Raw genomic sequence first — 27,163 nt, 5'->3', positions numbered from 1 at the left:
TGAGCACTCTCTGCTGCTGAGGAGTGCACTACTACCGGACTAATCCTGGGCCGCGACTCAGGGGGGGCAGCCAGCCGGTTTGCATGTGGGTGCCGCCCCGAGCCACGAGGCTGCCGATTAATAACCCCTATTCCTGGAATGGGCCTGACCACTGTTGCATTTACCTCCATTGCTTCCGCGAGGGCAATCTTGCTAACAGGAAGGTGGGCGAGCTGATTGCGTGAGATTGTTGTTCCCTTTGCGTCTCTCTTCCCAGTACAACCAACGACAAGGACAGGGAACCCGACCCGACCTTGCAAGATCGGCCTGGTGCAACGCTGGCGGAGACCCCTCTTTCAGACGGTCGTCTTATGCAGATTTGTCAATCACGTAGCGGTTTCAGGCCCTCGACGACACCCCGCCGCCCCCCGGACCATCTCGTTCCTCAGCAGAACAGGAGACAAGAGACGAGCGGCGAAAGACAGGGTTGTCTCTGCCACTGCCACCAGACAACCTCGTCAGCCTCTTGTCGCCCGGCCGTGCCTGGCTCCGTGGATTGGCTGGCTTATCTGACCACCCCTGGAATCCGAGCAAGGTCACGGGCAGGACCTGCAACATCCACACAGCAGCAGAGCAGGCTTGGGCCGCACTCTAATAATTGCTGGCCGCAATGTCGCACCCTGCCTCTCCCTCATACCTACGCCGTGGAGACGACGACTTCTCGCCAGACCGCCTGCCTCGATCTCCTCCGCCCGGCAGGACCGCCCCTGTTCACGACGTTCACGACAGCCCAACCGTCCCCGGACGACCAGCCCGCTTCGACAACAATCTCCTGCCGTCTGGGCCGCCCTCGCCGTCCCTTCCGCCAGTCCCCAGCAACCGTCCTCCCAGGTATGTCCCGCTAGATACCATGTTCTGCAGGGTTCACGCTGCCAGGGCTCCTCCTCCCTCACCACCCTGGCTGCTTGAGCTCGCTGCATTTGCATGCGCTCCTTCTTCACTCTCCTCCCGTCTCTCCTAATGCTCTGCTGTGTCCTGGGCAAACCACCTGGCGCCTCGAGGAGCGCGCGCGAACGGACTAGCTGTTGTACAACTCTAGTTCCTGGTGTGACCACACATTGAGCTGTGGGGATTTGACTTCGCACAACACCACCTCCATCGACATTGTGTACCGCCTTGGTCAGCTGGTGCTAATTCATGGTCATTTCGCCTGCCGGGTCAGCAGTAGTCGTCAGCACTGGAAAAGCGCACCGAGTCCGCTTCACACGAGACCTGTCCTGTCTCCTCCCCCGAGCGCCAGCCCGAGAAGCGCGCAGTTCTCGCCAGGAGGCCGCGACCTGCACGTCAAAACTCGCTTCGCCTCCGCGCCACTTCCGTCGCCGCGCGCACTGCCGACAACAGCTCCAGCAAATGGAAACGCGGTCAGCTTAGGCGAAACCTCCTTCTTCGAAGACACACCCTCGCCTCCGATTTCGCCCACGTCTGAACACTCCGAGTACGTTTGCAATATCCTTGGAGATTGCGATGGCAACGAATCCACCAGCCCTCAGTATCCAAGAAATCCTGAAGCTAATCTAGAACCATTCGATCCCGTTTCACAGACCCGGCACATCCTCGCATGATACCCCACGCCCACCGAGCCCAACAATAAGCACGCAGCCTGTCGGGTGTGCTTCTGCTGGGCCCTCTTCCACGATGGCGGGCAATTCGACCAAGTCAGAGGCGCCCAAGGGCGCGCCGCGGAATTCATCGATAGATTCAGCACTTTCTGCCATGTCTGGCAGGAATGGGTCCCAACAGGGCGGCCCCGATGCCACAGCTGGAGGGACTGAGATTGCCACTCTCATTTCTGCAGCTGGAAGCCCAGAGGCCGTCATCCAGTACCTGCTCAAGGAGAAGCAAGCAAACTCGCAGCAAAACGCCCAGCTATGGCGCCTGGTCGACAAACAGCGCGCCATGATTCTCGGCTTGAACAAGGACCTCGAAAGGGCATTAAAGGACAAGGAAAAGTATAGGAAAAAGCTCAAGGAGGTCATCGTGGCGTCCGAGAACCAACCCACAAAGTCGGAAAACCCCCAGCTTCGCCCAATCGTCATCCCCCGCATTGATATTAACGCGACCCGAGAGCTTGTGGAATCACCAAAGTCCGTGCACTCCCTGGACGAGCCCGACAGTGCGAAAGAATCCCCGGTCGACATGGCTCTAGCACCATATCCGATCACACCTCCCGCAGACAAGGTCGCCAACAACGGACCTCCCTCGGCTGTTGGAGAGCTTCTGGATCCCCGGTCGGCTATGCCAAAGGCGTCAGAGCACGCACTAGATAACTACGACCACGAGGCAGAGGATCCTGCTGCAGCGGCTTCCAAGAAGACGGCGAACACGAGCAGAGAGATTCCCTATAATGCCACATTGCCACCATCCAGAAGTCTGCCGAGCGCACCACCAACAATGCCACCTCCAAAGCCCCCAGGTCAGCTGCCCTCGCTGTCTATCACCGAAGGGACCCCGATTCTTGGTGCAGGAAGTCCGACATTTCCCCCACCGCCTGGGGCTCCCCCGCCCAGGAAACCGCCACCTGCGCCATTACAGCTGAAGAAGGAGAAGCATTCTCCGACCTTGCCACCAGAAGTTGACAATGACTCGGAATCAGATTATGACTCTCTGTTGGAGGTTGACGAGCTCCCGATTCCTGAGAAGCGTGGCCGACGACGGACGAGGGAAGAGGATGATCGCATGCGTGAGGTTCTAGCCATAGAGGAGGCGAAAGCGAGAAGCCAATCGGGCAAGAACAAGTCTGGCACACCAACGACGGCTGAGTCAGAAGTGAGCCCCAAGACTATGCCTATCGGCCCTCGGATAGCGGGATTGCAGCCAGCGACTGCTCGTGAGAACGCTTCCGCGTCCCTTGCCGGCGTGCTGAATGGCGATGACGATGTGCGCCAGACGACCTTGACGGCTCCAATGATGAATCCAGGTCTTCCCGCCAGCCCGCGTCCCATGGGTCTGAAGTCACCCGTAACTTCGCCGCCGCTGTCACCTCGTGGCATTCCTCCGGCTCCTCTCTCGCCGCGTCCGCCACGACAGAACATCCCCTTGCCGCCAAACACGCCGCTGTCTGCGGCTTCGTCGACGGACGTTCAGCGAGGAACGCCGATCAAGCCAGACGCGCCAATGCAGAGGATTGTCGAGGCCCCTCAGCTTAGTCCACCCACGAGCCGCCCGAGCCCCACCGCGCGGACGAAGATATACAACGGATTCAAGACAGACGAGTATCCCGACCTCTTGCTACCCCCTAATGCTCTCCCGTCGATTGAGGTGAAGGTGGCCTCATCTCGCATGAAGCCCCCAAGAGCAAGCATGATCTCATTGACACAATTGGAAGAAGACCCAGTTTTTACACTTGCCATCTATTCCCGTGCCGAGGGTGGTGAGCTGTGGCGAGTCGAGAAGGACACGACATCGCTCGGACGGCTGGACTCTCGCATGAAGCAGTGCCCAGCTTTCACTGCCAAGACGCCGGACAGGTCGCTTTTCACTGGCCACGCCCCCGCCAAGCTCGATGCTCGACGACAAGTACTGGAATTGTATCTGGACGAGCTATTGGAAACACCCCTGGACAGCGCGACCGCGCTTGAGCTCTGCAAGTACCTTTCTACAAACGCGCTGCCTCCGAACACGGACGACATGGGCACCATGATTGGTGCTGCGGCTGAGGAGTCTGGCAAGCAGCAGAAAGGTCCTGGTGGTCGCCCGTTCAAGACAGGATACCTCACGAAGCGTGGCAAGAATTTTGGCGGCTGGAAGGCACGGTTCTTTGTGCTCGAAGGACCCCAGCTTCGCTATTTTGAGACCCCTGGAGGTGCCCATCTTGGCACGATTAAGCTGCAAAAAGCCCAGATTGGCAAGCAATCACAGCATAACAACGAAGCTGGCGGCGCCAACGGCGAGGATTCTGATAACCAGTACCGCCACGCCTTTCTGGTCCTGGAGCCAAAGAAGAAAGATTCTTCCAGTCACGTAAAGCATGTGCTCTGTGCTGAGAGCGATGTGGAGCGTGACGAGTGGGTTGAGACCTTGCTGCACTGGATCGACTATGTGGAGCCCGGCAAGGATGACACATCCTCGGTTCAGTCGTCCGAGGCGCCTCCGCGGCGTGGATCCGGAGGCTCAGCTCCGAAGAGTAGTGGGCAGACCGTCAAGAAAAAGCCCAACTCTGGCAAGGGCCATGCCCCTCATGCTGGCAGCCAGGATGGCCTCATCGGCATGAGCTATGATTCCGCCAAGGCAGGGAACGCACCCGAAGGAGCGCCACCCAGGTCCAGAGGAGCAGCCACGCCGGACATTATGCAAGCACCGCTGTCGGCGACGTTCAACATCTCGGGCCCACGTGACCCCCAGCCTATCGCTGATACCACGATGTGGAGCGGCAAGGCAGGATTGGCAATTCCAGGCCCGACCTACGAGGAAAAGAAGCAGCGGAAGCGGAGTTTCTTCGGCTTTGGCCCTAAGACGAGGTCTTCCACCGATGACCAGGACTCATTGTATGGCTCAAGCGCACCCAGCGTGAACCAGGCCGAGCCGAGGGGCCCGGTTCGCCAAGTGTTTGGTGCCCAGCTTGCAGATGCGGTTCGATACAGTGGCCCGGTCGACGTGAATGTACCTCTGCCTTGCGTCGTGTACCGCTGCATCCAGTACCTGGACGCCAAGAATGCCATTCTGGAGGAAGGCATCTTCCGGCTCAGTGGTTCGAATGTGGTCATCAAGCAGCTCCGCGAGCGCTTCAACACCGAGGGGGACATAAACCTCGTGACGGACGAGACCTACTACGACATCCACGCCGTGGCATCTCTCCTGAAGCTCTATCTTCGAGAACTCCCCACCACGATACTCACCCGAGATCTGCACATGCAGTTCATCGCCGTCTCTGAGATGCCTGATCACAAGGAGAAGATTGCTGCCTTGGCCGAGCTGTCGCTGAGACTGCCGCAAGCCAACGCCACCTTGCTCAAATATCTGATTGCGTTTCTCATCAAGGTCATCAACCATGCGGATCACAACAAGATGACAGTTCGCAATGTGGGCATTGTTTTCTCGCCAACGCTTAATATCCCGGCGCCCATCTTTGCCCTGTTTCTGGGTAACTACGAAGCCGTGTTCGGCATCGAGCCTGAGGCCTACGAGCTTCCGTCTCCCGAGGCATCAGATGCCGGTTCAAGGAGCACGTTCGAGGCCCCTCCACGCCGGCCTTCGACAGGAAATGGTCCGATCGCTGAGTCCCCCCACAGGCAGAGACTGCTGGAGCAAATCCAGCAGCACCGGTCCAGTCCAACTCCACCGCCCATGGTCAACGGCTCTCTGAGACCCTCTGCTACGCCCCCGCCACGGATGAGCAGCTATGAGCCGTTCTACCCTGGTCTTGTCGGCGCGAAGGAGCAGGGTTACGGCAGATCCAGTCACGACTACCAAGGAGGCGTGCACAACAACACGCTGTACGAGTCGGAGCACGACGACGAGCTAGACCAAGGCTTTACTGGCCGGGCCAAGCGACGCGAGAGTGCAATGTTTCTGCCTGGACCGGGTCTCTCGGCCCAAGGCTCTAAGAGCAGGCTTCGCGAGGAGACTCGCATGTGATTGATGACATTACCTGGGATACTGGGAGAAACGCGACGGAAATATAGCGAGGAGGAGGTCTGGGTCTTTTTTTTGATTATCGAGCGTGTCTTGCATATGTCGTCTGTACCGTACCATACCCAACATGTTTATGAAAGTACATTCTTTTCCGCCGAAAGCGACTGTAACGATTTCAAGCCCATCAATTGCTGTCTGTGAGATTGTGATCTGATTTGCTCTTCTCTGAAAACCAGAAGTAGCTGTGTTGCGGTCCAAGTGACGCCCTGAGTTTCTTTGTCTACGTTTGTCTCGACCAATATCTATGACCGTTTGTCTTGTCCGTTATTGCGATACAGCCTGAAGCCATTGATAATAATCCTCCCCATTAAAATCTCCCCCGTCTCTCCCATTCTCCTTTAAACAAACCTGTTTTAGGCTTTTGAAGATTGATTCGCATGCGTGAGAGGAAGTATATGGACAGGTCCCATTGGGTCAGATTCTGAAGCAAAAAGGTAGCGATGGGTTTGGGGATAATCAGTACCGCTCTCTCTCTCTCTCTCTCTCTCTCTCTCTGTCTCTATCCCCTCCCTCTCTCTCTCTCTCTTTGTTCCCGGGCTTAAGCCGGTTCGGGGTCGATTATCTTACTTTTTGTGTTCTTGTCTTTGCTACCATCAACGTACTTGCGGGTTGGGAGAGAGGTGGAGAAAAAGATACAGAGCGGGAAGATAGGCCTCCAAAAATAAGGAGGAGAAGACGAAAAAAGGAGAAAAGAAAAAGCAGAGAAACTGCGTAATTCGGAAGAATGAGAGTATTCGGTGTTTGTTAATGGCTTTTTGTTCAAACCCGCCCAATCGGGTTTGTTTTTGCCAGCAACCGGTATGCCGGAAATCGTATTCCAAGCCGGGCGTTCATTTGCCAGGCACTTGATATGCCCCAAACTGGCATATCTATCCTATTTGTGTCTACTTTGGGAGGGCCCCCGCGTTCTTTGCTCTCCGAGTCCTTTGACGATGGAAAGTTTCGAGACTTGTGTGTGTGTGTGAGCCGTTTTGGCTTGGAACAGTGCTCCGTTGTTTACATGGTGGTTCAAGCGAAACTGCACGTCTAGATTGTCTTCCATATTTCCCGAACCGAAGGACTAGGCTGATTCCGTATGGTCATACCACGGGGGAAAGACAGACGCAGAGGGCGACATGCACCATAGTCGTCGTCGTCGTCGTCGTCGTCATCTTCTTCGCCTCGGCAGTGGCCATTCAGTGACAACAGTCACAACAGGTCACAACATCCAGACAACCTGGGTCTGTACACGAGCTAACGAGGTCCTAGACCGGGCAGACGTCCTCCGATTGTCAGGCTGGTTGAGCTACCACCGTATCTTTGCCGCCGTGTGTGTAACACCCAGATTTCCCAGGGCCGTAATGGCTCGAGCTCGGTTCATACCACCCAAACGGGGCAGCAAGTCAGCACCGGAATACAAATCACAAACGGTACGCAAGGTACGTTGTCTTTTGGCAAGCCCCCCCCCCCCCCCCTCTCCGGGGCCATCACGAACACGACTCTGACCTTGCGACTGATCAAACTGTGAGGTAAACAGCCAGAGAAACAGAAAAAAGGGCTCCATCTGCAATGGCACACAGTATACGTGTTGCTCCATATGTACAGGGACCACGATCATCGCGTTCCTGGGCGCGACCAAGAGCATCGTCAAGATGCCAAGAAGCGTTTCGGCCTCGTGTAGCTGTAGCAGTAGGTAGGTAGGCATCGGATCGGCGCTGCACGACACACCAGCACGCAGCATCGTTTCGACACACACACACAAAGACACACGCGCGCGCTCGCACGCACACACAACAACATCCACGAGGGTAGAGCTATACGGTAGAGGTACGCCCATCATGCCATGCCTGGCACCCATGCTTGGCGGTTCAGGCAAGACTGACAGAATCGACTGACAGTCGACTGAGAGTGACAAGAGTGAGTCGACTGGGCGAGTGACTGACTAAGTGTCTGACTGACTGACCAGGGTATCCCACTGCTGCCGGCAGTTCAGTGTCGGGTGAGATGCCGATCGCAGCTCGTCAAGCCATTGGCTGCGCGAGAGTTGGCGCGAGGAGGCGCTATCAGCTACAAATTGCCCCATGCAGGAAGAACACCCAGGCGGAGACACACAGACACAGACACACCTCAGCACTCTGGGTGGTGGGGTCCCGGGGGTGTGGGTGGTGAGTGAGTGAGTGGATGAGTGATGGGTGGTTGAAGAGGGCTTGGAAGCTGCTGGTGCTTGTTTGCCGCTTTTCTCCTCGGCAAATGCCGCCTCGGCCCATCGTGAACGAACCCGTGCGACGCTAGCGACGTAACCGGGAGTTGCTGTCGTGGGCGGCAAGTACCGTCTTGACCCATCACCGTATCCCTGCCCCTGCCTCTGCCCGCTGGCGCAAAACCCCTCGTTATCCCCTTGGCCCTGTCCACAAGGTGACGTCCAGCATCGAAGTGCCTCGAGAGGGTTCGAAGAGTCGAGAGGCTGCTGCTTCCTATATGCGGCCCGATGCATCGTGAAACTCTATTGCCGGGCAAAGGGGCCCTGCGACATGGGAACCCATGCTCCGCGGATGCGGCACCAGGTACACGCACAAGGTAATTCCGCTCGATGGCTGACGGCTTGTGTCACTACAGGGGTCAGGATATCTTCCCACGACTGTGATTTATCAACAGAGGCAGCGGCAGCAGCAGTAGCGTCAAGTATCGAAAGATTTACGGCGGGTCCAATCAACAACTTTGAAGCGCCCGCGGGTTCGCATGTGCGCGGGCGCTGCAAGTCACCCTGAAAATCTGGAGAGAGCTAGTTTTCGTGTGCCAAGGGCAAACTTTTGTCATCTGTGTAATTAGTGCGACAGCTTCCTTTGGCCGATCTCCGAGATCTTTGGAGCGTCTTGCACAGCGTTGCTTCCCTGCTGTCATGGTTTGGCGCGACGGGCCCTGGGTCTTCAGCCACGTGCGCGATGCTGTGAGATATGAAGAGGAGGGAGGGGGGGACATACACCTGCCTTTTGTCTCCAGCGCTTTGCCTTGCATGCCACGACGTAAGTTCTTTTTCCTTTTCCTTTTCGAGTACGGCATACCCGCGGGGGCTGCATGCCTTGAGATAACCTCCATGCAGTCCCTCCCTCATGCGGCCATCCAACTTGGAAGCTTGGAGGGGCTGAGCGGAAGATGAGAATGAGGCCGTGGCCGGGGGTTTTGTGGCTGCACGAGATCGCGATGCCGACGTTGCCAAACGATGTACGTCGACGTGCTTCTCGCGAGAAAGAAGTCAAGGCTTTTACCAAGATTCTTGACTGGCTCTGGCGGAGCTTCCCGTAACCTGACGTATCCGTACAGGCAGGGCGCCGATCGAGGCGGGTGACAGAATAAATCGGACGCTGACATGGACCCCTGTTGGTGTGGTGCGCGGCTTTCTTTTTGTCCACCGCCTCGCTGATTACCTGCCCTGCGCGGCGGGGTGGGGCGATTGAATTTGTCCTCCGGAAGCATTGTGGTGCGCGTGTCGCGGCGGAGCGGCCGGGCCGGCACTGTGGGCAATGGCCGCGGCAGTTGGCGAGAGCTCAATTGGCATTGATGAAGCAGATCCCGAGCTCACAGACTTGGGCGCGCCCCGAATATTCGGCCTCGAGGGTGCAGAGATCAGGCAGAAGACGAAACCCCAAGGCTCGTGTGACACGGGCGGAGGAGCGTGGAGATTGACAGCTGAGCGCGGGGCGGAGGAGGAGGAGGTCGATGACGACGAGACGGTCGTATCCCAAAGGTGGCGTTGCAGACATCTTCCAAAACTGTGCTTTGAAAAACGGTGGCCTCGAGTGGTTTGCCCCTGGCATGCGATGCGCATCATCGGCGCCAGCTCCGAAGGTTGCACCGTAGCAACAGCACTGTGTTGGTATCTAGTGTGTGGCCATCCCCCCCGCGCTTGTGCGTACGTCACAGGTGGAAGCTGAAGTGCTTGTCCAGGTGTGCGGAGGACGAACAAAGACCCGCTGAGAAAAAGCGTGCCTGGCAGGCCATGACGAGCAGCGAACATGTCGGGTTATCAGCAGCAGCAGCAGCAGCAGCGTTGTGCCGTGCTTTGCCGTGCAGCAAGCGTGGGTGCGTGACGGCCATGACCACCACGTGCCGCCGCCGAGGTGCAGCATTTGTTGAGCACGCACCAGACGAACGGCTTGCCCTTGCCAACTGTCGGCTGCGATGTGGCTTGAAGGGCAACTGCACAGGGGGTTTTTATGGGATGAGGGCGCGGCGCTCGCAGGTGGCGAAGAGGAAGTGCGCGAGGGGTGCCGACGGGATGGGTAATGAGGAGGCAGCAGAAGGAATCAGATGTGAGAATGCCATGGCGTGTGGCAGGCCCATGTGGGATCGAGATCCAATGGACAACCCTGGCCGGCCTCGAGCCCCGCGCAGCCAATCAGGGCGCCGGCTGGCCCGGTTGAGCTCTGGCGACTGCGGCCAGAAGGCCTAGCTGCGAGCCGGCCAGCACTGTATAAAGTGGAGACTGGACCCTGAGCGGGGCCTGCGACAGGGGCCTCAGGCCCCCGGCCTCGCCACTGCCTGCCCGGCAAGCTCGCCGGTGCACCTGTCAGGAGCTTTTGCTCCTCGCAGGGCATGCCTGCCCTCCTGCCCTTGCCCAACCGCCCGCCGTCCTGCACCATGCTCCTGCCGTTTGATGGATGATGGATACTGCACCGTCGCCCACGGAAGTTGCCGTCCCTGCCATGGGGGGCAGCTCCAGTGTTCCCACGCACTCACGCGTCCAGGCGGGCGGACAGACGGGCAGGCAGAGAAGCTCCACACTGTCGTCACAGGCACCCCCCCAGGCCGGTTCGGCTTGCTCTGTCCCTACAAAAGACATCCGGCGCCGTTCCTGGAGAGCCACCCCCCAGAGGCCCCACGCACTCACAAGGCGCAAAGACCTTACTATATCACCAGCAGCCCCTTCCCCCAGAGCCGCAACAACAACAACAACAACAACAGCAGCAAAGACGACCCCGCCGCACTACACATCCTCCGTGTCTACCACGACCACTAACACACGCCAGCAAGACTCGGGCTCAGGACCAACACAACCGCCACCATGGCTGCCCTCACAGACGAACTTCACCACCAGCATTCCACACATAGCGTACATGACTGGTCCAGCGGCGGCTTCGGCCTCGCCTGCGACAAGTTTGGCGACATGTCCTGGATGGTCCTTGATGGCAACTCCGGCCATATGGACGCCCCTCTGTCTGCCGCAGACGGTGGCTTCACCATGGACCTTGGCCCCGAGATGTACAATATGCCCTTGCAGCCATACGATGCCATGCCCTTTGGCACCATTGTCCCCTCACAAATCTCCACCACGGCTCTTGACGACGCCGCCTCGAGCATACACTCGTGGCCAATGTCCCCAGCTAGCCATCCTGCCACATTTTCCGACATTGCCAGCGCGTCTACACACACCAGCCCTGGCGAAATCATGCCCGAGCCCTCGTCTTCAGGACTAAGACGCCACAGCCACCACCACCTTCAGCAGCAACAGAGCCCGGAAAAATCACAGCTCGCCGGCACGAAACGCAGGCACAGCGAGATCCACGTGCACAGCATAGCATCGTCAGCGGCAACGGCAAGCTCCGCGTCGCACCCCGCACCGTCAGATACGGCAGCACCCCCAAGCAAGAAGAAGAAGACAATCCGTGAGAAGAACAGGACAGCGGCGACCAAGTACCGCAACAAAACGAAGCGCAGTATCACAGAGCTCCAGGAGACAGAGCAGCAGCTCTCCGAGAAGAACAGCATCCTCAGCGCCCACGTCGAGTGCCTACGCAACGAGATCCTCGCTCTCAAGACGGAGATCTTGCGGCATGGCACCTGCGAGAGCCGGCTTATCCAGGAATACATCATGAAGACGGCCAGGAGACTATGAGACGCAAGGGTCCGGGAGGCAAAAGGAGGCGTCGCTTTCCAGATTTGGCAGTGTCGTCACACCCACATACACATTCACACACTCTCACACACACATACACAAAATGGGGAAGGAGTGGGCGCGCGAGATGGGGCTAGCTCTTACGGATTCATCCGTGTTCATGTCATTTTCCCTTCGTACCGCTCACGGTACTAATCTTTCCAGTTCCAACTGTACATCTAGCTAATCTGTCGTCTTCCATGTTACGATACAATGACTACCGGATTTCCGAAGAGCTCTGTCACCAAGCTTGGTGGGGCACCTCAAAGAGGGCATGACAGCATGAGGTTAACCTCATGACTACCGGGTTTCCGAAGAGCTACCAAATATGATGTTACGGTGGGGCTAGGAGATCCCCCCCAAAGATTCCACGTTCACTCTCACCACAAGTGCAACAACAGTTACTCTCAAGTGTTCTGTTCATGCCATCTGTCTGTGTATGCAGGCGCGAGCACATGCGGGAGAATCCAGAGTCTTGGCATAAGCCGCAAAAGCCAGAGCAGACAGGGCCTGCACGCCATCATGCACGGCAGTCGCGTTCCGGCGCCGCGCGTCAGGCTTTGCAGCAGGCTTTGCAGCAGGCGTTGCAGCAGGCGTTGCAGCAGGGGTGATGGAAGGTCCGGGAAGATGCATCGGTTCTCATGGTTGGCTACCAAGAGGAAGGGCAGAGAGCTCATGTTCGTTTGGCATGACACCACCACCTGGGCGAGATGTCTACTGGCTGTGATGCCCACGTTGCATTCCCCTACAGTCACGTGAGAGATCGCTTCTACTATCGTTGATCTCCCGACTCGTAATTCCTCGAGTATCCACAAATCCTCGTGCAGCATGAATATCCAAGACGATTTTGTGTACACGCGTGCATCTCGTATTACACCCAAACTTTCTGCGGGAGACGCAGAGGCAGAGAGAGAAAGAGAGAGAGACAGAGAAAGAGAGGCAAGGTCGTAAGGACTAGGGCGGATGCAGATCCCGATCCTAACGGCAAGAGAGAGAGAGAGAGAGGGGGGGGGGGGTTGAACAAGATGGAGGGTACCCAGCCTGCAGCGTCACAAGCATTCGATGGTGGCTATCGTGCCGAGATGGACCAACCTAAAACCGGCGCATTTATCAAGAGCGGACCGTACAAATACCGCCAGCTTTAGGTTGGTTCTCCTTTGCGTGCCGCGCCATTTTGGTTCTGGGGCAAAACAATTATCATCACGTCCCATTGAATATGGGTGGCATACGGTGTGCCACTCCCCCTCTGAGGCGCAAGTCGAACGGCATCATATCGTCAATGATCTTTCATCGCCGGGACGGGGGGCGCCGGCTGTGAAAATTACATGCCCGTGTCAGGAAGTCAGAATTAAACCCCCCCGGGCCCCCTCTGAGAGGATAGGTAGGGGATGGGGGAGAGAGAACTCAACTCGGGTGGGCTCATCTTGTCGCTCGGCTGGGCTGGGGGCTTTTGTTGCTGAACCAGCTACACCCCCTGGAGGAGAAGGAGGAGGTATCAGTGACACCACTCGGAATATATTTCCCAACTGTTTTTCTTTTCTCCTAGTACGCAGACATGGTGACAAGCAATGGAGGTGGGGGGGGGGGGGAATGGGGGACAGATAACACCACCCCGGGATGTTGAGAGGGTCTCTGTGTCTCGTACAGGCGAGGTGCGTGCATGTATGCTTGCGCTGACGATGGTGATGCTGCGGGTGACGAATGATGCTGGATATCCCGAAGGCGTGGGATGAGAGGGAGGAGTGTTCGGAAAATGTGCCTTGACAGCGGAGTGCGTGATTGGTCGATGATTTCCGCGAGCTGAGCCAAAAATCTAGAGGCAGGGGGAGGGGGGGGTTCCATGTTGTGTTCCCATGTTGTGTTCCCGTCATTTTGTGTACCCTATCCCAGATCGTGCTTGTGTTGCTCTGAGGGCAGGGGCCTGACTGCCTGCGGGGGAATGCGATAGTGGGGGAAGAAGCAAAACAAAACAGCAAGGGCCTAGGGCTAGCCCAAGGACCCGGAAAGAAGGGGGTGTGGGAAGTGGTGGCTGCAATTGCCGTGCTGCAGCTTCTGACAGATACGCCGGATGATGTGCATCAGGGAACAAAAAGGCACAGGACGAGGAGAGGCTACTGCGGGTTCGGAGACACGCCCGAGCCGTGTGGGCGAGTCGGATCGCCTGGCGGGGAGAGGAGGGCCGCTGCTGCTTTCTTGCCAACGGCTGTTAGGGTGCCCCACCCACGACCCCCTCGGCCCATGGCCCATGGCCCATGCCCAAGCCTCTGCACTGTCACGTCCGGACCGGCGTGGACCCCGTCCCGGAGCCGGGGCTTTTGAGATGGGGAGGGGGGGGGGATGATTTGTCGGAGCTGGCTCTTTATTTTTTTTGATATGCTGCTGCTGCTGCGCTGGGTCCCCGGATCGCTGGCGACGAGTCCCGCGGCCTTGAAGGGTGCGCCCGCGCGGGCGCCTTCCGCGGCAACGGCGCCACCTCCCAGGGCGGGCGGGCTGCGTGGCGCGTGGTTTGCTGCCTTACTCATGCGGTAGATAGGGGTTTTGTACCCGTGTTTCCCTCGCTTTACGGGCGGGTCCCAGGGCTGACAGGGAGAGGCTATGACCGATGACCGACAACCAAACAACCGACTATTACGACCTGAATCGTGTTTTTGCCTTATCTGTGGCTTGCGACGGACATGGGGTATTGTTGCGTGCCCTTTCCTTTTGGTTGATGCAGTTGTTGGTGAGATGGACATCGTTCCTCAAGGCCGCCGCCTCGGACACGTCTCAGTGATGTGACGATTGCTCTCCTCTACTTGGCATGGTCCATTATGGAAGGTTTACCCTGTTAGTTCCAGAACCGAATGCACTGCGAGCAGCGGGCATTCAATCACGAAATTTTGGGTCAAGCAGCGCCTGGCACTGGGGGGAATCGTGATGGGCGCGCCTCGCTTCCGACTGCCCCGGGCCGGCATGCTCGGGAGCCACAGTTGCATCGTATCATGTCATGCCCTTTCGGCTACCCGGCTGGCCGGCTGCCGCCCGCCCGCGCGCCAGCCTTCTTCTTATCAAAAAAAACAGTTCGCGAGTCGTTTTTCGAAATCAGCCCCGCTGCAGCTTACCAGCCAGCCAGCCAGCCCCAAGCTCGGCACAAAGGACCAAGTCCTCCTCCTCCTCCTCCTCCTCCTCCTCCTTCTTGCCCCTGGCGCGTGGCGCTGGAACTAGGACCCTGTGGGAGGAACATGCATTTCATAGTATGTGCTGAAACGCTGGTGCATGGAGCTGAGGCTCCCGCCACTAGGTGGTGTGACCCCCCCTCCCCTTCTTCCCCCCCCTCCAACAAGGCGATCTGAAGCAGTATGGAGCTTGCCAAAGCCCGCAGAGCCGTCGGAACGTCTCCATGGGGCGTCCGCCCAATTATGGCGCCCGAGCGCGGCGGGTTTCGGACCGCGGCCAGTAGGGCGCCTTGGAAGAGTTCGCGCACGAGGCGGCAGTGGTTCATCCCTCTCCGCGGGTTGTCACGATGCATTGCAGCAAGCAAGCACACTTTGGCCGCGTCCTCGTCCGCCAACCTTGTCGTTGCTAGCGCGTCCTTTGTCTCGGTTTTAGTGCATGCAAGGTCCGCCCGTATCCCCTGCCTGCTGGCGATGGAGTGATGGCCAGACTCTGTCGCAGCTGACAGCTAAGTGACGGAAGGGCATGCGCGACGACGAAAAGACTGTGACTTGAACCCCTCCCCCTTCCCCCACCCCTGTTTGTTTGCTTGCTGTTGTTGATCGCCAGCGCCAGCGCCAGCGCCAGCGCCAGTTCCTCGACGTTGTCGGTGGTGGTGGTGGTGGTGGTAGCGGTGGCGGTGTGCTGCACGCTGCAAGTCATTGAGAGCAAGGGGGTGCAAGAGGCCTCGCATTCTCCCAATATTATGTGCCTTCATCACACCTCCTCCAGCGCCTGCATGGGAACAGTCAGCAGCAGAAACAGAATCGTCGCGATATCCTGCCCCGGCGCGTGCGTGGTGCCATCCTGGGTTCGGGGATCTCCGCCAGGCAGGGTCTGCGACGTCTGGCAGGCCAGGCCAGCCCTGCCCTGCCCTGCCCTGCCCATGACCAGCGACCCCCGACCCCGGGTGCAGCGGTTCAAGTACCGTCGACCTGGTGTTGCGCCCCTCCCCGCCTCCATATTGGTTCAGGTGGTTCACGTACCGTGGGCGATACCACCTACGACCCCCGCTTCTCGTGAGCAGTGACAGCACGTGGGAACAGTAGCCCTGGTTCCACCCAGCAGGTACCGCCAGGGCTAGCTCCTTCTGTCAAATGGACCCTGGACGATTCGCTGTTCGAGCCTCAGTGCGTGTGCATCCCACCCTATCCATTACCTCACTCCATCTCTCTCGTCCCATGTCCGTTTGGTGGGTTTCTCTTGGCGATCTGCTGCGTACCCCCCCCCCCTCCCGCCAGAGACAGATACGTATGTCGCCACTTTCTCCGGACGCTGTCACTTCCAGCATTTCAGACCAGGGGGAGCGGGGGAGGTCGGCTAGCTCAACACTCTCGTGATTCGTCGGGCTTTGAAGGCCGCGCTGGGTCGTGACCATGTTGCATTGCCGGAAACCACCGCAAACTTATTTTTTTGTTTCCTTTCCTTTCTGCTGCGAGATTGTGGATTTCTCTCGTCGTCGTCGCCATCGAGAGACTTTTTGGCCCCTTCGTGTGTCTGCGCGCGCCTTTGCGTAGCAATAACGTCATATCGGCAGGAAACCCGTCAAAGTGCGCTTATCCACTGCAGCAGGGGACCTTTTGCCGTTACAGCGAGCTGCCAAGAACGGAGAAAGCGGAAAGCCCCCAAAAAAGTTCCGTCTTGCTTTGGGTGATGCTTGAAAAGGCAAAAGGCCGTTTTTGTTTTGAGGTCTCGTAACACCTACCGTTTCCTGGAGCGGCCCCAGCTGCCGGCCGGGTTAGTCAGGTACACAGTCCCCACCCCGGGCCGAGTGGAGCACCCTCCTTCCCCCGGACTCCGGAGCCAAGAGAAGGAACCACCGCCGGCGGGTGGCCCGTGAGTCCCGCGGGCCGAGAATGTGGGACCCACCCGCCGAAACCCCCACGTGGCGTGACCGCTTTCTGGGGCGCCTCTCATTCGCCCACTCGTTTCAACACGCGCTGACTGGAACGACGACAGCAACGACGACGACGACGACGACGAATACAATGATGGCAATGGCCACGACAACGCACCCACGGCTGTGATCGCGTTGAGAAGTCGGGAGACAGGTGCCGATAGCGGCGGCAGCAGTGGCAGCAGCAAACGGCACCAGCGCTTTAAGAATTTCATATTCCTGCATACAGGTCATTACCACGACAGGACGATCCCCCTTCCACTATGAGCGCATTGATCACTAGACATGGAGACCGCACAGCGGCTTCCGTGACAGTGGCGGCGGCGGCGTTGACAAGCTGCGCGGCCCTGCGTCTTGGCTGGACTCTCTACAGAGACTACGGCAGCAACCACAACAACAACAACAAGAACAACACCACCACGAGCACGGAAAAACAAAGCACGGAATACATCGCTTCCCCCATCCAGACCCAAATCCCACATCTCTCCTCGTCCCAAATCGTCAGCCTCCCGTATCCTCCCACAGGTGCACTCCCTGGTGCAAGAGATGTCCCCACGGCATACGGGAGCATCAGGGTGTACGAGTGGGGGCCCGAGACGGGCGAGAAGGTACTGTTCGTGCACGGCATTAGCACGCCGTGCATCGCGCTTGGGGATCTGGGCTGGGAGCTTGTGGGGAGGGGCTATCGCGTTATGCTGTTCGGTGAGTTCTTTGCATGTGGTTAGGTTCTCGGGCTTTATGTGCGCTGTTTGAACCTGTCTCTTCCTCTTGTTTTGTTTTAAGCAAAGGAGAGGGGATGCTCAATGTCATTTGTCATCACGAGACTGTGCTGGCATATAGGCGATTTGGCCGGGGTAGGGCGGCTTGGCAGGATACTGGCTGCATTTTAGAGCTCACGGATCCCATGACCTGGCATCAGATTCGCCATAGGGGCGATACTGTTCCTGGACTCGTGCTTCTCTCACCTCGTCATACGTGTCTATTACGGGCATGAGAGAGCCATTTGACGTGGAAGAAAGCACTGATGGCTGCTGTCACTTCCGAATGGACAGACTGGCGATTCTCAGTCACGATACGAAGATGCTCTCACCTCGGCATCACAGGCTAACATCAACTCCAATCTCCCAGATCTCTTTGGCAGAGGGTACTCTGATGCGCCCCAGAACGTCCCCTACGATGTAAGACTGTACACCACGCAGATACTCCTAGTCCTCGCATCATCACGGCTCTCCTGGCTCGGCACCCCATCGCCCGCCTCCTCCTCCTCCTCCTCCTCCTCCTTCCAAAACAGCACCACTAGCGGCAGCAGCAGCAGCATCAGGAAAGACCCGCCAGGCTTCCACCTCCTCGGCTACTCCCTCGGCGGGTGCCTGTGCGTGTCGTTCGCGACGCAGTTCCCGCACCTGCTGCGCTCGCTCGACCTCGTCGCGACCTCTGGCCTGATCAGGCGGCACCACATCGGCCGCTCGAGCAGGCTCCTGTACGAGAGCGGGCTGTTGCCCGAGTGGGTTGTCCAGAGGCTGGTGAGGAGGCGCATACGGCCGTCTTCTCCTGCTCCTCGTACGACCGAGGGAGATGCGTCCATGATGCCGGGCGCCAAGCGTCCGGTCTGTGATGAGGAAGGAGAGCGCCACGGGGAGATTGCAGGAGAGGGAAATGCGGCGGGTGGTGCGAGAGATGGCCTCAAGGCGCTGGTGATGGGTGAGGCGGGCCCAAGCGCAGCTGGAAGAGGGGGAAGAAGTAGAACACAGGATGCCGCGGCCGCAGCAGCCGCGGTCGGCGACGTAACACAGGGCAGCGTCAGCGGGGTCGCGGACCTGCTTATGGCAGAAGGAGCCGTCGTTACAACAGCGGAGTCGCCCGCATCATCTAACCCGGCAGCTCGACAGCTACCCATCACCACCACCACCACCGGCAACGTCACGCAGGAAAGTCAACAGCGAAGCAGCGACGACACGACCCGGCCAAGGAACGCCAACAGCGACGCCACCGGTGGCGCCGCATTCGACAGCGCCTCGCTGTCCCGGCACTGGCGGCCTGAGGTGACCGTCTCATCTGTCGTGCAGTGGCAGGTCGACCAGCACGCCGGCTTCGTGGGCGCGTTCCTGAGCACGATCCGCGAGTGTCCGATCTACAGCCCCCGGGGCGACGAGGACTGGCGGGCGCTGAGGGGGATCTTGCTGGGACAACGTCGTGGTGCTGGCTACGCTGGCGGCGCTAGTGGCGGGGATAATAAGTCTGACATGAGGAACTGGGGGGCGGCGGCGGCGGAACAAGAGGTTTCACACGGGAATGAGGGTGCTCGGCGTTACTGGGATGAGGAGGAGGAGGAGAAGAAGAGTGACAAGTTGTCGTTGAGTGGTCTCGCAGCAAAGGGCAAGATCCTGGTCATCCTCGGCGGCAAGGACTCTGTCATTGATCGTGACGAGACTGTCGAGGATATCACTGCGATCCTGGGCGGTGGGGATGATAGTGATGGTGTTGATACTGGCGATGCGGATGGGAGTGCCTGCCGGCTTGTGGACTTTGTTGTCCTGGAGCACGCCGGGCATGAAGTCCCCATCACGGCGAGCACCGAGGTTGCGGACGCGTTGGCGCAGCATTGGCGTGGGTAAGGCGAGGCAAGGCTGCCAGATAAGACATACATTCAGCATTTCCCTAAGCCTTGCCTTCTTGTTAGATCTTTAGATAAGGCTTCAACTAGACTTTTGCAATACAGGATCGTCGACCTTGCCCTGCTCGCACCAAAGGATATTGTCTTGCTCGCACCGTACTGTGTAGTGTTGTTGTTTGCAGTGTTAAGTAAGACGTAGAGGGACAGCATCCAACTGAGATGTGCTTGCGCATACTCTGAAGTCTTTGTTGACAGGCGCCGGTCACCGAAGAAGTATACAGTCGCACACGCATAAAGCCGACGGCAGGACCAGCCACCCATCGAGCCACATTTCACGTGGAAATACTCGGCATGCTGTCAAACACTGAGCGAGTCATGTTGCTGACGAGGAATTTATGGATTTGCCCGGATATCGTGTTACGCGAGCTGACGCAGCTCGAGTGAGATGTCGTCGCACAACGGACAATGTCGAATGAGATGAGATGACAATCTGGGGCACTGTTCACTCAAGTCACTGAGCTGCAAAACTCACGCCGCTTTTGTCTGATTTGTGAAATGATAGGAAAACCCGTAACCTGTTCAAAAAGCTTCGATGGACGCGGATTTCCTTTGTGTTGCATCAAAGCTGCCTGGGCATGCACGTGAACAATGCCGTGTGCTTCACCAGGTGTCAGCAATCACCACCATCATCATACGACGAGCCACACACATCTGCGCCAAGGCCACAGCACAACGACAATAACATGCCACACCTCCCATGTCATGGTTTCAAAGGTCGAGTAAAGCACTAGAAGAGGACACTTGTGCAAAGAGGGAGCGGGCCTGCTGTTGCTCGCACAACCAAGCGAGCCAAGCGTGGCCCACCACCTTCTTTATCCGTGTTGCAGATACGACCCTGTGAGGATCGACCCATAAGGATGGCAAGACAACAGTCGATCAGACTAGATGCCTTTCAGTCGCCGGCCAGCATGTCCCCGCCGCGGAGTTGTCTGCCCGTCTCAGATTGGGGGTTTGTCATACTGTTTGTGCCGTTGAAAAGAGTAACGAGCCCGATGATCTCGCAACGGGGCTCAGACAAGATGAGACTGAGCATGTGACCATACGCGCGTCTCTTGGCTGCCATGCCTCCAGGCCGTGTCTCGATGTGAACTGCCCTTCCAGCAAGATGGACATAAGGAGGCAATTGTTGGGCAGTGGACTATCCATAATACTCATCGAGGATTAGGTATTCTGCCGCGATGCATGAGTTGTAACGAGGATCGTGGGTTCCGCCCGATGATTGCACTCGCAGTTGTGCCCATGACGCCAGAGGCAGATCGGCATTGACAAGAGGGATCTGGTGACGCTGGGCAAATGGCCCGTTGCCCCCTTTCCTCGAGCCATTGCAGTCTGGTTGGGGCCCAACCCGATGAGCCATCCCAAGAGAGTTTGTGTCAACAAGGGCGCGATCAGCCCGAGAATGCGGGGAAGCAGGCGATGGTGTGGTGGGCGAAGGTGACGCTGCTGCTAGTGCCGACGTTCCCTGCTTACGATAGCGCTTGACAGGCTGGCGTTTGACTCGGGCCCCCTATCCACGCCGGCAGGCAGGCCACAGCAACCCTGGCAATGTGTGCGCCCGGTGGGTATGGGGTAGACGCGCCAACATGGGGACGGGGCCAGCACTGGGAGATGATGATAGGCCGTGAGCTGGAGCTGAGGTGCTTGGTGTGTGTTCCGTCCCGTGGCTTGGCGGTTCCGGGGCGCAGCGGCTTCCTTGGCCATGGACAGCCAGCAAGGATGAGGAGGGAGATGGCATTGTCGATGTCTTGTCAGCCCGTGGCCCACAGCAAAAGCCACAGGGGTGCATATCGTAGCGTGCAAACCGAGGAGCACCTTTCGGGTCCTCGGGCTCGCGAAGTCGTCTTGTCGTGGGTTGGCCAGGAGCACGACGCACCAACTGACCGGCCCTGGGCGCAAATTGAGGCAGTCCCAGTGAGGCAGAGTTTGGTCTGAATGCCCATCTGGTGAGAAATCAACAGCATGGCAAGGCCAGTTTGGGAAACGGCCCAGCTTCTTGAGAAGGTTGTACGAGTTTCCCAAGGTTGCACGATCCAGAATGCCATGTGCTCATAAGCGTGGGACGGTGGGACTGGCGTGGGACATTCATGGATCGTTGTGGATAACGAAACGACGGTCTGGGTTGACCATACGTGCTCGCATCTAGAAAAGACTTGTCCAGAGACGTGTCGGCAGAGAAGATGCACATGTCATTCCACGAGCCGTCGCTCTCTGGCAAAAGGGGCCCTGCTGCTCAAGCCATGTGCGATCGAGCTTGATCTAGTTATCTGGTCTGAGCGCGTGGCGGGGGGCAGGCAGGGGTCCGGGTCTGAGGGGCGCACTTGACGCCCCAGGAAGCACGGGGGCACCTTCCGCGGGCTGCAGTACCCCGCATTGCTGTGGGGTGGCAGGCAAGGGCGCTACGTCACGAATGCTGAGTTGCTGCTGCACGCTTGCGGCAGGGATGGGCAGGCCCAGACCGTTTGTGGGTGGCCCGGCGCCGCCTCGCGCTGGCTGGCTTGCTGATGGCTGGCCGAGTGGGAGAGTGGGAGATGGGGGGCTGACAGGCTGATGGGGTGTGTGTGTGAGTGACGACAGGCCTGATAAACTCGAGCGAGTGCTCAGTGCTTGTGCCATCACCACCACGGCGGTGACACGACAAAGAATGACGGAGGTGGCACCCACCAATCAGAAGGAGGTCCTGGGGATGAGACAGCACGAGCAGAGGCAAGGATTCTCATCAACAATCACCCTCTGAAGCATTCATTTTCTCCTTCTACCTGCGGAGGTGGTACTTGAGGTACTGATGGCGACGATGGCCAGCTCGGCCAGGTGCGTGGCCGTTGTGGTGGAAAGGCGGTCGGGAGACGGGCAGCTCTCCCCTACCTGCTGTGAAGCAACAGATCCCCTGGAGATCAGGCCCTGTCCGGATCGCTGGGCCTTCTGCAATGTTCGCCGCCACCGCCATCAGGGACTTGCAAGGCTGTGCTCGCCCCTGGCTCCAGCCAGATTTGGCAGTGAGCGCTGGGCAATAAAGCAAGCCTTTTCTTTTTGGCTCGGAGCGGCAGACAGCAGCGCACAGATCAGCAGGCATGGGGAGTCTCCCGGCACCAGCCAGGAAGGATCTTCTGTGCTTATCTGTGACCCATTGCGTATTGTAGTCTCGCTCTGAAGACAAAAACAATGTGGCTGCAGATGCGTGCAGGGAGGAGGACGAGGAGGTTGAGCACGGTGAGGGAGGGCGGCGCCCACTCAACACATGCCCCAGAGCTCTCACCACCACCACCTAAGCGATCCCACCCTCCTTTTCCTGCCCGTCCAAAGCCTCCACGTCTCGCAAGCGCATCTCCTCAGCACTTGCACCTGCTTAAACTTCTGCGCGTCTCACCACTGGATTGCTTGCACCTGTCCAATCTTTTCTCCCTTCTCATCCGTTCCTCTCCTCCTTTTCCTTTTCCTTCTCCTTCTCCTTCTCCTCTCTCGGTTTCGCAGCCTGCCATCGCACGACCCCAATCGCACCACGACATACAGCCGACCCAAACGTGTCAGGCCCTGTCTCACAACAAAGGCACCACGACCATCTCCATGAGGTCCTTCCCGGAGCAACACCCCACATTGAAACTCAAATTCGACACCAACCCGCTTCAGCACTAAACGCAAGCTCGGCTGCCCGACTCGACACCTCGTGTCCACGAACATTACTGGACTGCTCCTCAGCCTCTCGAACAGTCTACTCTGCGGACGCTCCAAAGTGCCCTCCTGATCACCCAGGGCCACCACGCCAACGCCGTCCCTAGGTCGTCATTGAAGACGGCCCCAGCCTCCGTCACGAACCCGTCTGTGATAGGCACCACGCCACGGGCCTTAGCATCTGGGCCAACGCCAGCGATCGCCCAGGGCACCGCTGCATTCCCACGAGTCAAGCCTTTTGGGTGGTCCACTGGCCCACCCCATCTGCTACAAAGATTCCAATCGTGCCACGAGCCCGCACATCAGCCCACCCTTCGTTGACCCACGACAGCTACCGCGCGTGCGTCTCTTAGCGGCGGGTCTTCCCCACACCCAAGCATCATCCCTCTTTATTACCCCATCCCGCTCACCACCCTGTCAACCATCTCTCTGGGACAGCCTTCCCCTACAACAACTCAGCTCAACCCGGTCATCACAATACAACACACACAAAACCATCAACGGTCAACAGTACTCTGCAGATAATCAAGTTCGCCAGCAGACACAAGCCTCATTATTGCCCAGACAAATCGAAACAGCATAGTACAACTCACCCATTCACAATGTCGGGCGACTCCAGCTCCAACGGCATGGGCCGGAGAGGCTCTGTCACCACCGCGGCCTTCACCAACCTCTTCCAGCGCAGCAACTCAATGTCAGCCGGCAACGGCAATGGCAGAGAATCTGCCACATCAGTCTCTGCCCGAGACCAGCGTCGGCGACTGTCTGTTACCACGCTGGGGCTTGGGGCACAGAACCCCACAACAGCTCCCTTCAGTGTCCGCCGAGGAAGCATCTCGACCACCAGTTCTGACGCCATCGACGAGAACGCTGTCGAAGAAGACGAGTACGCCAAGAACCCGCCAAACACACCTTTCACTCGTCGGATGAGCTTCGGGGCTCCGTCCATGCGGACCCCGCGCCCAGGCTCCGGCAGTCCAAATGGTAGGAGCGTCTCTTCAGGAAACACACGCCCCTCACCACCCAGAGGTGTCTCCAACACAACCTTTCCCGCTCGAAGCCCAAGCATTTCTCAGGCAAGCAATACAACCACCGCAAGAACTCCTTCTGACATGCTTTACGGCCGCTCAGACACTGGTTACAATTGGTCTGAACAGCTTAGATCTCGTGCCGAGAGCTCCGTCGCTGGTGCTCGACCCTCATTTTCAACGAGCTTCTCAACCTCACCACCCCGTGGTTCTGTATCCCAGGACCGTGCCAAATCAGTATCGGACATGCCAGCCCCGCCACAGCAGGCTGCTGCCATCAAGCCCAAGCAACCAGAGCGGCCTCGGCCAGATGCCATGCAGGAGAGGATCCTGAAGGGCGACTTCTACATGGATTGAAGAATGTGGATCTTCATCGACAAAAATCTATCAAACTCCAGACGAAAGCGCGCAATGTAGCATTGGTGTTACGGCGCTGGTATTGTACGCTCCATGCTTGACAGCACAATTTGGGCAATTGAACCCATGACATGGCTCCAGCCCGAACCAGACCGACGAAACTTGTGGTAGTCCTTCACACACAGCCTCACTGGGTGCAAGAAAAGGCTATCTATGGTAATTCGTAGCAGGAAGAAGCCGATCTGCCTGCCCAGCCCTGAGTGGATCAACGAGGCGCTGTGCGATCGACCAGACCATCCGTCCATCAGGTTCCATCACGACGTCCCGTCCTCTCGAGAGACATGACGAAATCAGGCCAGGGATTGTATTTGGGAAGCGCTCGCATCAAAATGGCGCATTCGCCACGTCGTTACTTGCATGGGCATGTTTATTTGGCGCTGGCGCATGGTTTTCTTTTTCAATTGTGGCGTGGGCGTACCTGATCAAGACTGGACATGACCTGGCAGAAAGCCAAGGTGCATTCTTTGACATGAAGTTTCTTCGGCCGGATAGCAGTTTTACTGCCGAGCAGGAGTGGAAACTTCATTGGCAGTTTGTCAATAAAGCACAGTACAAAACAGTATGCACATTGATATGAGATGATTCGTGACTCTTCCTTGTCCCTGCAACGCGCCCGTGCCAATGTTGTGTAGACATGTCTTCGAGTGGAGAGATTTAGCAACGTACTAAGTTAAAGTGATTTTGCGTACACTTTATGGCCACTTGCAACCTTGTCACGAACCACGTTGACCTTTATGGGTAAGGCAAGAACCCCCGTCATTGTCACGCCGTGTGATTCTGAGCTTGAACACGTGGTGCATAGTCGATCCGATCCTACATACGATGTGTTCGCCGTAGTATCTGGGAAACCTACAAAGAGGCAGAAAAAAGGGGAATTGTTGAGATTAGCCCTGGATAGAAGCGCTGCCCAATCGGCTGCCCGGTCTCCACGGGTTAGCTAACTCTCGACCCGGCGGCGAGGTAGTTGCGGGAGATCTTTCTCGACGAAAGCGCCGCGAGGATGACTTGTTAGGGAAGACTTTAGGCCCCTCTTTTCCGTCCCTTGATTTCCGGACGGCTTTAAGGCCCAGTGCTAGGAGGACCATCTCGTCATACACTGGTGGTAACCATACCTTGAACGGACAGCTCCTGGAACTTTGCCTTTGCACATCATTTGAGCCGCAGATGAGACTAGTTATGACCGTCCTTAGATTGTGTGATCGCTTTTGGTTGTTTAGAAGCGAAGAATGGCCCCTATTCAAATACTTAGTGTAGTTGACGGGGTTTGCATTGAGTCCCACTTTTCAGCGAATCTGACATCAAAGTCGTCCTGGAAAACGAGGCAACAGACGACTCTGCTGTCATTAACAGGAAGGATTTTGGAAAAGTGAATGGCTTGGCGAAGGCTGGCTTGCCACAGCTCAGATCAGCGGAAGCCTTGATGAGCGCAGAGTCCTTTCCTGCCAGTGGACGGGCTTTTTGTGCTCTCAGCCGGTTCTTGTCGAGCCTTTCTTTTGCCATGATGCATTCATCTTCATCATGGTTGAAGTCTTTGGCACTGTCGCAGGCGCAATGAGCGTGGCCGCCCTGTTCAACAACGCAGTCGACACGCTCGGGTACATCAAGCTCGGGCGGCACTTTGCGCGCGACTTTGAGCGGTGCCAGCTCAAGCTCGACATTGCCAGAACCCGTTTGGCGCGCTGGGGCAACGCAGTCGACATCACCGGCACGCCGAGATACAACCTGGTCATGCCGCAGGATGACGAGTCGCAACGTGTCTGCACCATCCTCGAAGCAATTATGTTGCTGTTCCAGGATGCCCAGAAGGTATCTGAAAGATACGCCTTGTCGAAATTGACCGATGGTTCAAACCTCGAGTATTGCGATCCAGCCACGAGTCTGACGGAAACAGGTCGTCGAACCCACGAGAGGCTGTTGGCTCGCATCGCTACCCTCCAAAAGGGGACGAGCTTCGCGAAGAAAGCCGCCTGGGCGCTCTACGACGCCAAGGATTTCGACAGGCTCATCGTAGAGATCGCCGAGCTCATCGGAAGCTTGGAGAAGCTGACTATGACTCAACCCGTTCCTCGTCGGCTGGTAGAGATCGAGATCGAGGAGATGGACGACGATGTGCCGAGCTTGATGCTCCTCCAGGATGCATCCTCAGGGGTCGATGCCGTGCTCCAAGAGGTGGTGACGGACAGGGTCTCTGCTCTCAGCAGCCGGAACCACATTGGGACTCTCAAGGCTATAGACCGTGCCCGTGCTAAAGCCGGTGATCACTGGGCTATAGAGGCAATGGTGAAGGCCAACTCGGGCTTCAGAACAGCTCCGAGTGATAACAAAGTAGACAATGCCGACATGGCGGGGGATTCTAGACTGCATGTGGGAAACAGCTATGGTGGTGGCAGTCTCTGGGATTGATCAACTAGTATATATTCTTTTTCTTTTGGAAACTCGCGGTGGGAATTGAGTATAGCGAGTGGAGGATGTGGTGAAAGAGAAGAGTATGATACAGCAGGCGTGCTTGATCAAATTGGCAAGACCTGGCGAGCGTGCTCAAAGTGGCAGTGATGCCAGCTATGGACGCCACAAGCCTGTTTCTGTTGACCGAGGGCCAGTCCCCGCTTCTATCATTGTAGAGATTCGTACGATGATTGACTTGGGCTTGAGTTTGATAACTCGTTCTCGCTGGAAGTCCTTTGCGGGAGCTTGTTATCAACTTACAC

At 57.6% G+C, this 27,163-nt stretch overlaps 7 protein-coding genes across 7 annotated transcripts; 6 read left to right on the top strand and 1 right to left on the bottom strand.

The window, feature by feature from the left end:
• Positions 1-649: 649 nt before the first annotated feature.
• On the top strand, positions 650-5,780 carry B0I36DRAFT_432625 (uncharacterized protein; the record flags this gene model as incomplete). The annotated part of the gene is made up of 3 exons (XM_046162637.1): positions 650-870; positions 1,079-1,474; positions 1,581-5,780. 3 exons carry the CDS (start codon positions 650-652, stop codon positions 5,611-5,613), a joined length of 4,650 nt encoding a protein of 1,549 aa, XP_046010132.1. The 3' UTR covers positions 5,614-5,780.
• Positions 5,781-8,812: 3,032 nt separating this feature from the next.
• On the bottom strand, positions 8,813-9,765 carry B0I36DRAFT_412779 (uncharacterized protein). The gene has a single exon (XM_046161980.1). It carries the CDS (start codon positions 9,662-9,664, stop codon positions 9,071-9,073), a length of 594 nt encoding a protein of 197 aa, XP_046010131.1. The 5' UTR covers positions 9,665-9,765; the 3' UTR covers positions 8,813-9,070.
• A 1,090-nt stretch (positions 9,766-10,855) lies between these two features.
• Positions 10,856-11,234, top strand: B0I36DRAFT_326894 (uncharacterized protein). The gene has a single exon (XM_046154396.1). It carries the CDS (start codon positions 10,935-10,937, stop codon positions 11,121-11,123), a length of 189 nt encoding a protein of 62 aa, XP_046010130.1. The 5' UTR covers positions 10,856-10,934; the 3' UTR covers positions 11,124-11,234.
• Positions 11,235-16,896: 5,662 nt separating this feature from the next.
• On the top strand, positions 16,897-19,427 carry B0I36DRAFT_385360 (Alpha/Beta hydrolase protein). The gene is made up of 2 exons (XM_046161064.1): positions 16,897-17,372; positions 17,799-19,427. The coding sequence occupies exons 1-2, from the start codon at positions 16,934-16,936 to the stop codon at positions 19,283-19,285; spliced, it is 1,926 nt and encodes a 641-aa protein (XP_046010129.1). The 5' UTR covers positions 16,897-16,933; the 3' UTR covers positions 19,286-19,427.
• A 398-nt stretch (positions 19,428-19,825) lies between these two features.
• On the top strand, positions 19,826-20,200 carry B0I36DRAFT_326888 (uncharacterized protein). Its single transcript, XM_046154395.1, has one exon. The coding sequence runs from the start codon at positions 19,920-19,922 to the stop codon at positions 20,073-20,075; it is 156 nt and encodes a 51-aa protein (XP_046010128.1). The 5' UTR covers positions 19,826-19,919; the 3' UTR covers positions 20,076-20,200.
• A 3,093-nt stretch (positions 20,201-23,293) lies between these two features.
• On the top strand, positions 23,294-24,429 carry B0I36DRAFT_137363 (uncharacterized protein). The gene has a single exon (XM_046148311.1). The coding sequence runs from the start codon at positions 23,613-23,615 to the stop codon at positions 24,393-24,395; it is 783 nt and encodes a 260-aa protein (XP_046010127.1). The 5' UTR covers positions 23,294-23,612; the 3' UTR covers positions 24,396-24,429.
• Positions 24,430-25,973: 1,544 nt separating this feature from the next.
• Positions 25,974-26,858, top strand: B0I36DRAFT_350877 (prion-inhibition and propagation-domain-containing protein; the record flags this gene model as incomplete). Its single annotated transcript, XM_046156957.1, has 1 exon — positions 25,974-26,858. One exon carries the CDS (start codon positions 25,974-25,976, stop codon positions 26,856-26,858), a length of 885 nt encoding a protein of 294 aa, XP_046010126.1.
• Positions 26,859-27,163: the final 305 nt, after the last annotated feature.

The sequence above is a fragment of the Microdochium trichocladiopsis genome, assembly GCF_020744255.1.
Source record: "Microdochium trichocladiopsis strain MPI-CAGE-CH-0230 chromosome Unknown B0I36scaffold_7, whole genome shotgun sequence".
NCBI classification, from domain to species: Eukaryota; Fungi; Ascomycota; class Sordariomycetes; order Xylariales; family Microdochiaceae; genus Microdochium; species Microdochium trichocladiopsis.
The sequence above is the reverse complement of the archived record's forward strand: the minus strand, read 5'-3'. Positions and strand labels throughout refer to the sequence as shown.

Bases quoted from the DNA above. Each gene is read 5' to 3' on its own strand.
- B0I36DRAFT_137363 (XM_046148311.1), top strand. From the start codon at position 23,613: ATGTCGGGCGACTCCAGCTCCAACGGCATGGGCCGGAGAGGCTCTGTC.
- B0I36DRAFT_326894 (XM_046154396.1), top strand. From the start codon at position 10,935: ATGCCATGCCCTTTGGCACCATTGTCCCCTCACAAATCTCCACCACGG.
- B0I36DRAFT_385360 (XM_046161064.1), top strand. From the start codon at position 16,934: ATGAGCGCATTGATCACTAGACATGGAGACCGCACAGCGGCTTCCGTG. The intron at 17,373-17,798 runs GTGAGTTCTTTG...CCAATCTCCCAG, and splicing joins CTATCGCGTTATGCTGTTCG to ATCTCTTTGGCAGAGGGTAC.
- B0I36DRAFT_412779 (XM_046161980.1), bottom strand. From the start codon at position 9,664: ATGTTCGCTGCTCGTCATGGCCTGCCAGGCACGCTTTTTCTCAGCGGG.
- B0I36DRAFT_326888 (XM_046154395.1), top strand. From the start codon at position 19,920: ATGCACGTGAACAATGCCGTGTGCTTCACCAGGTGTCAGCAATCACCA.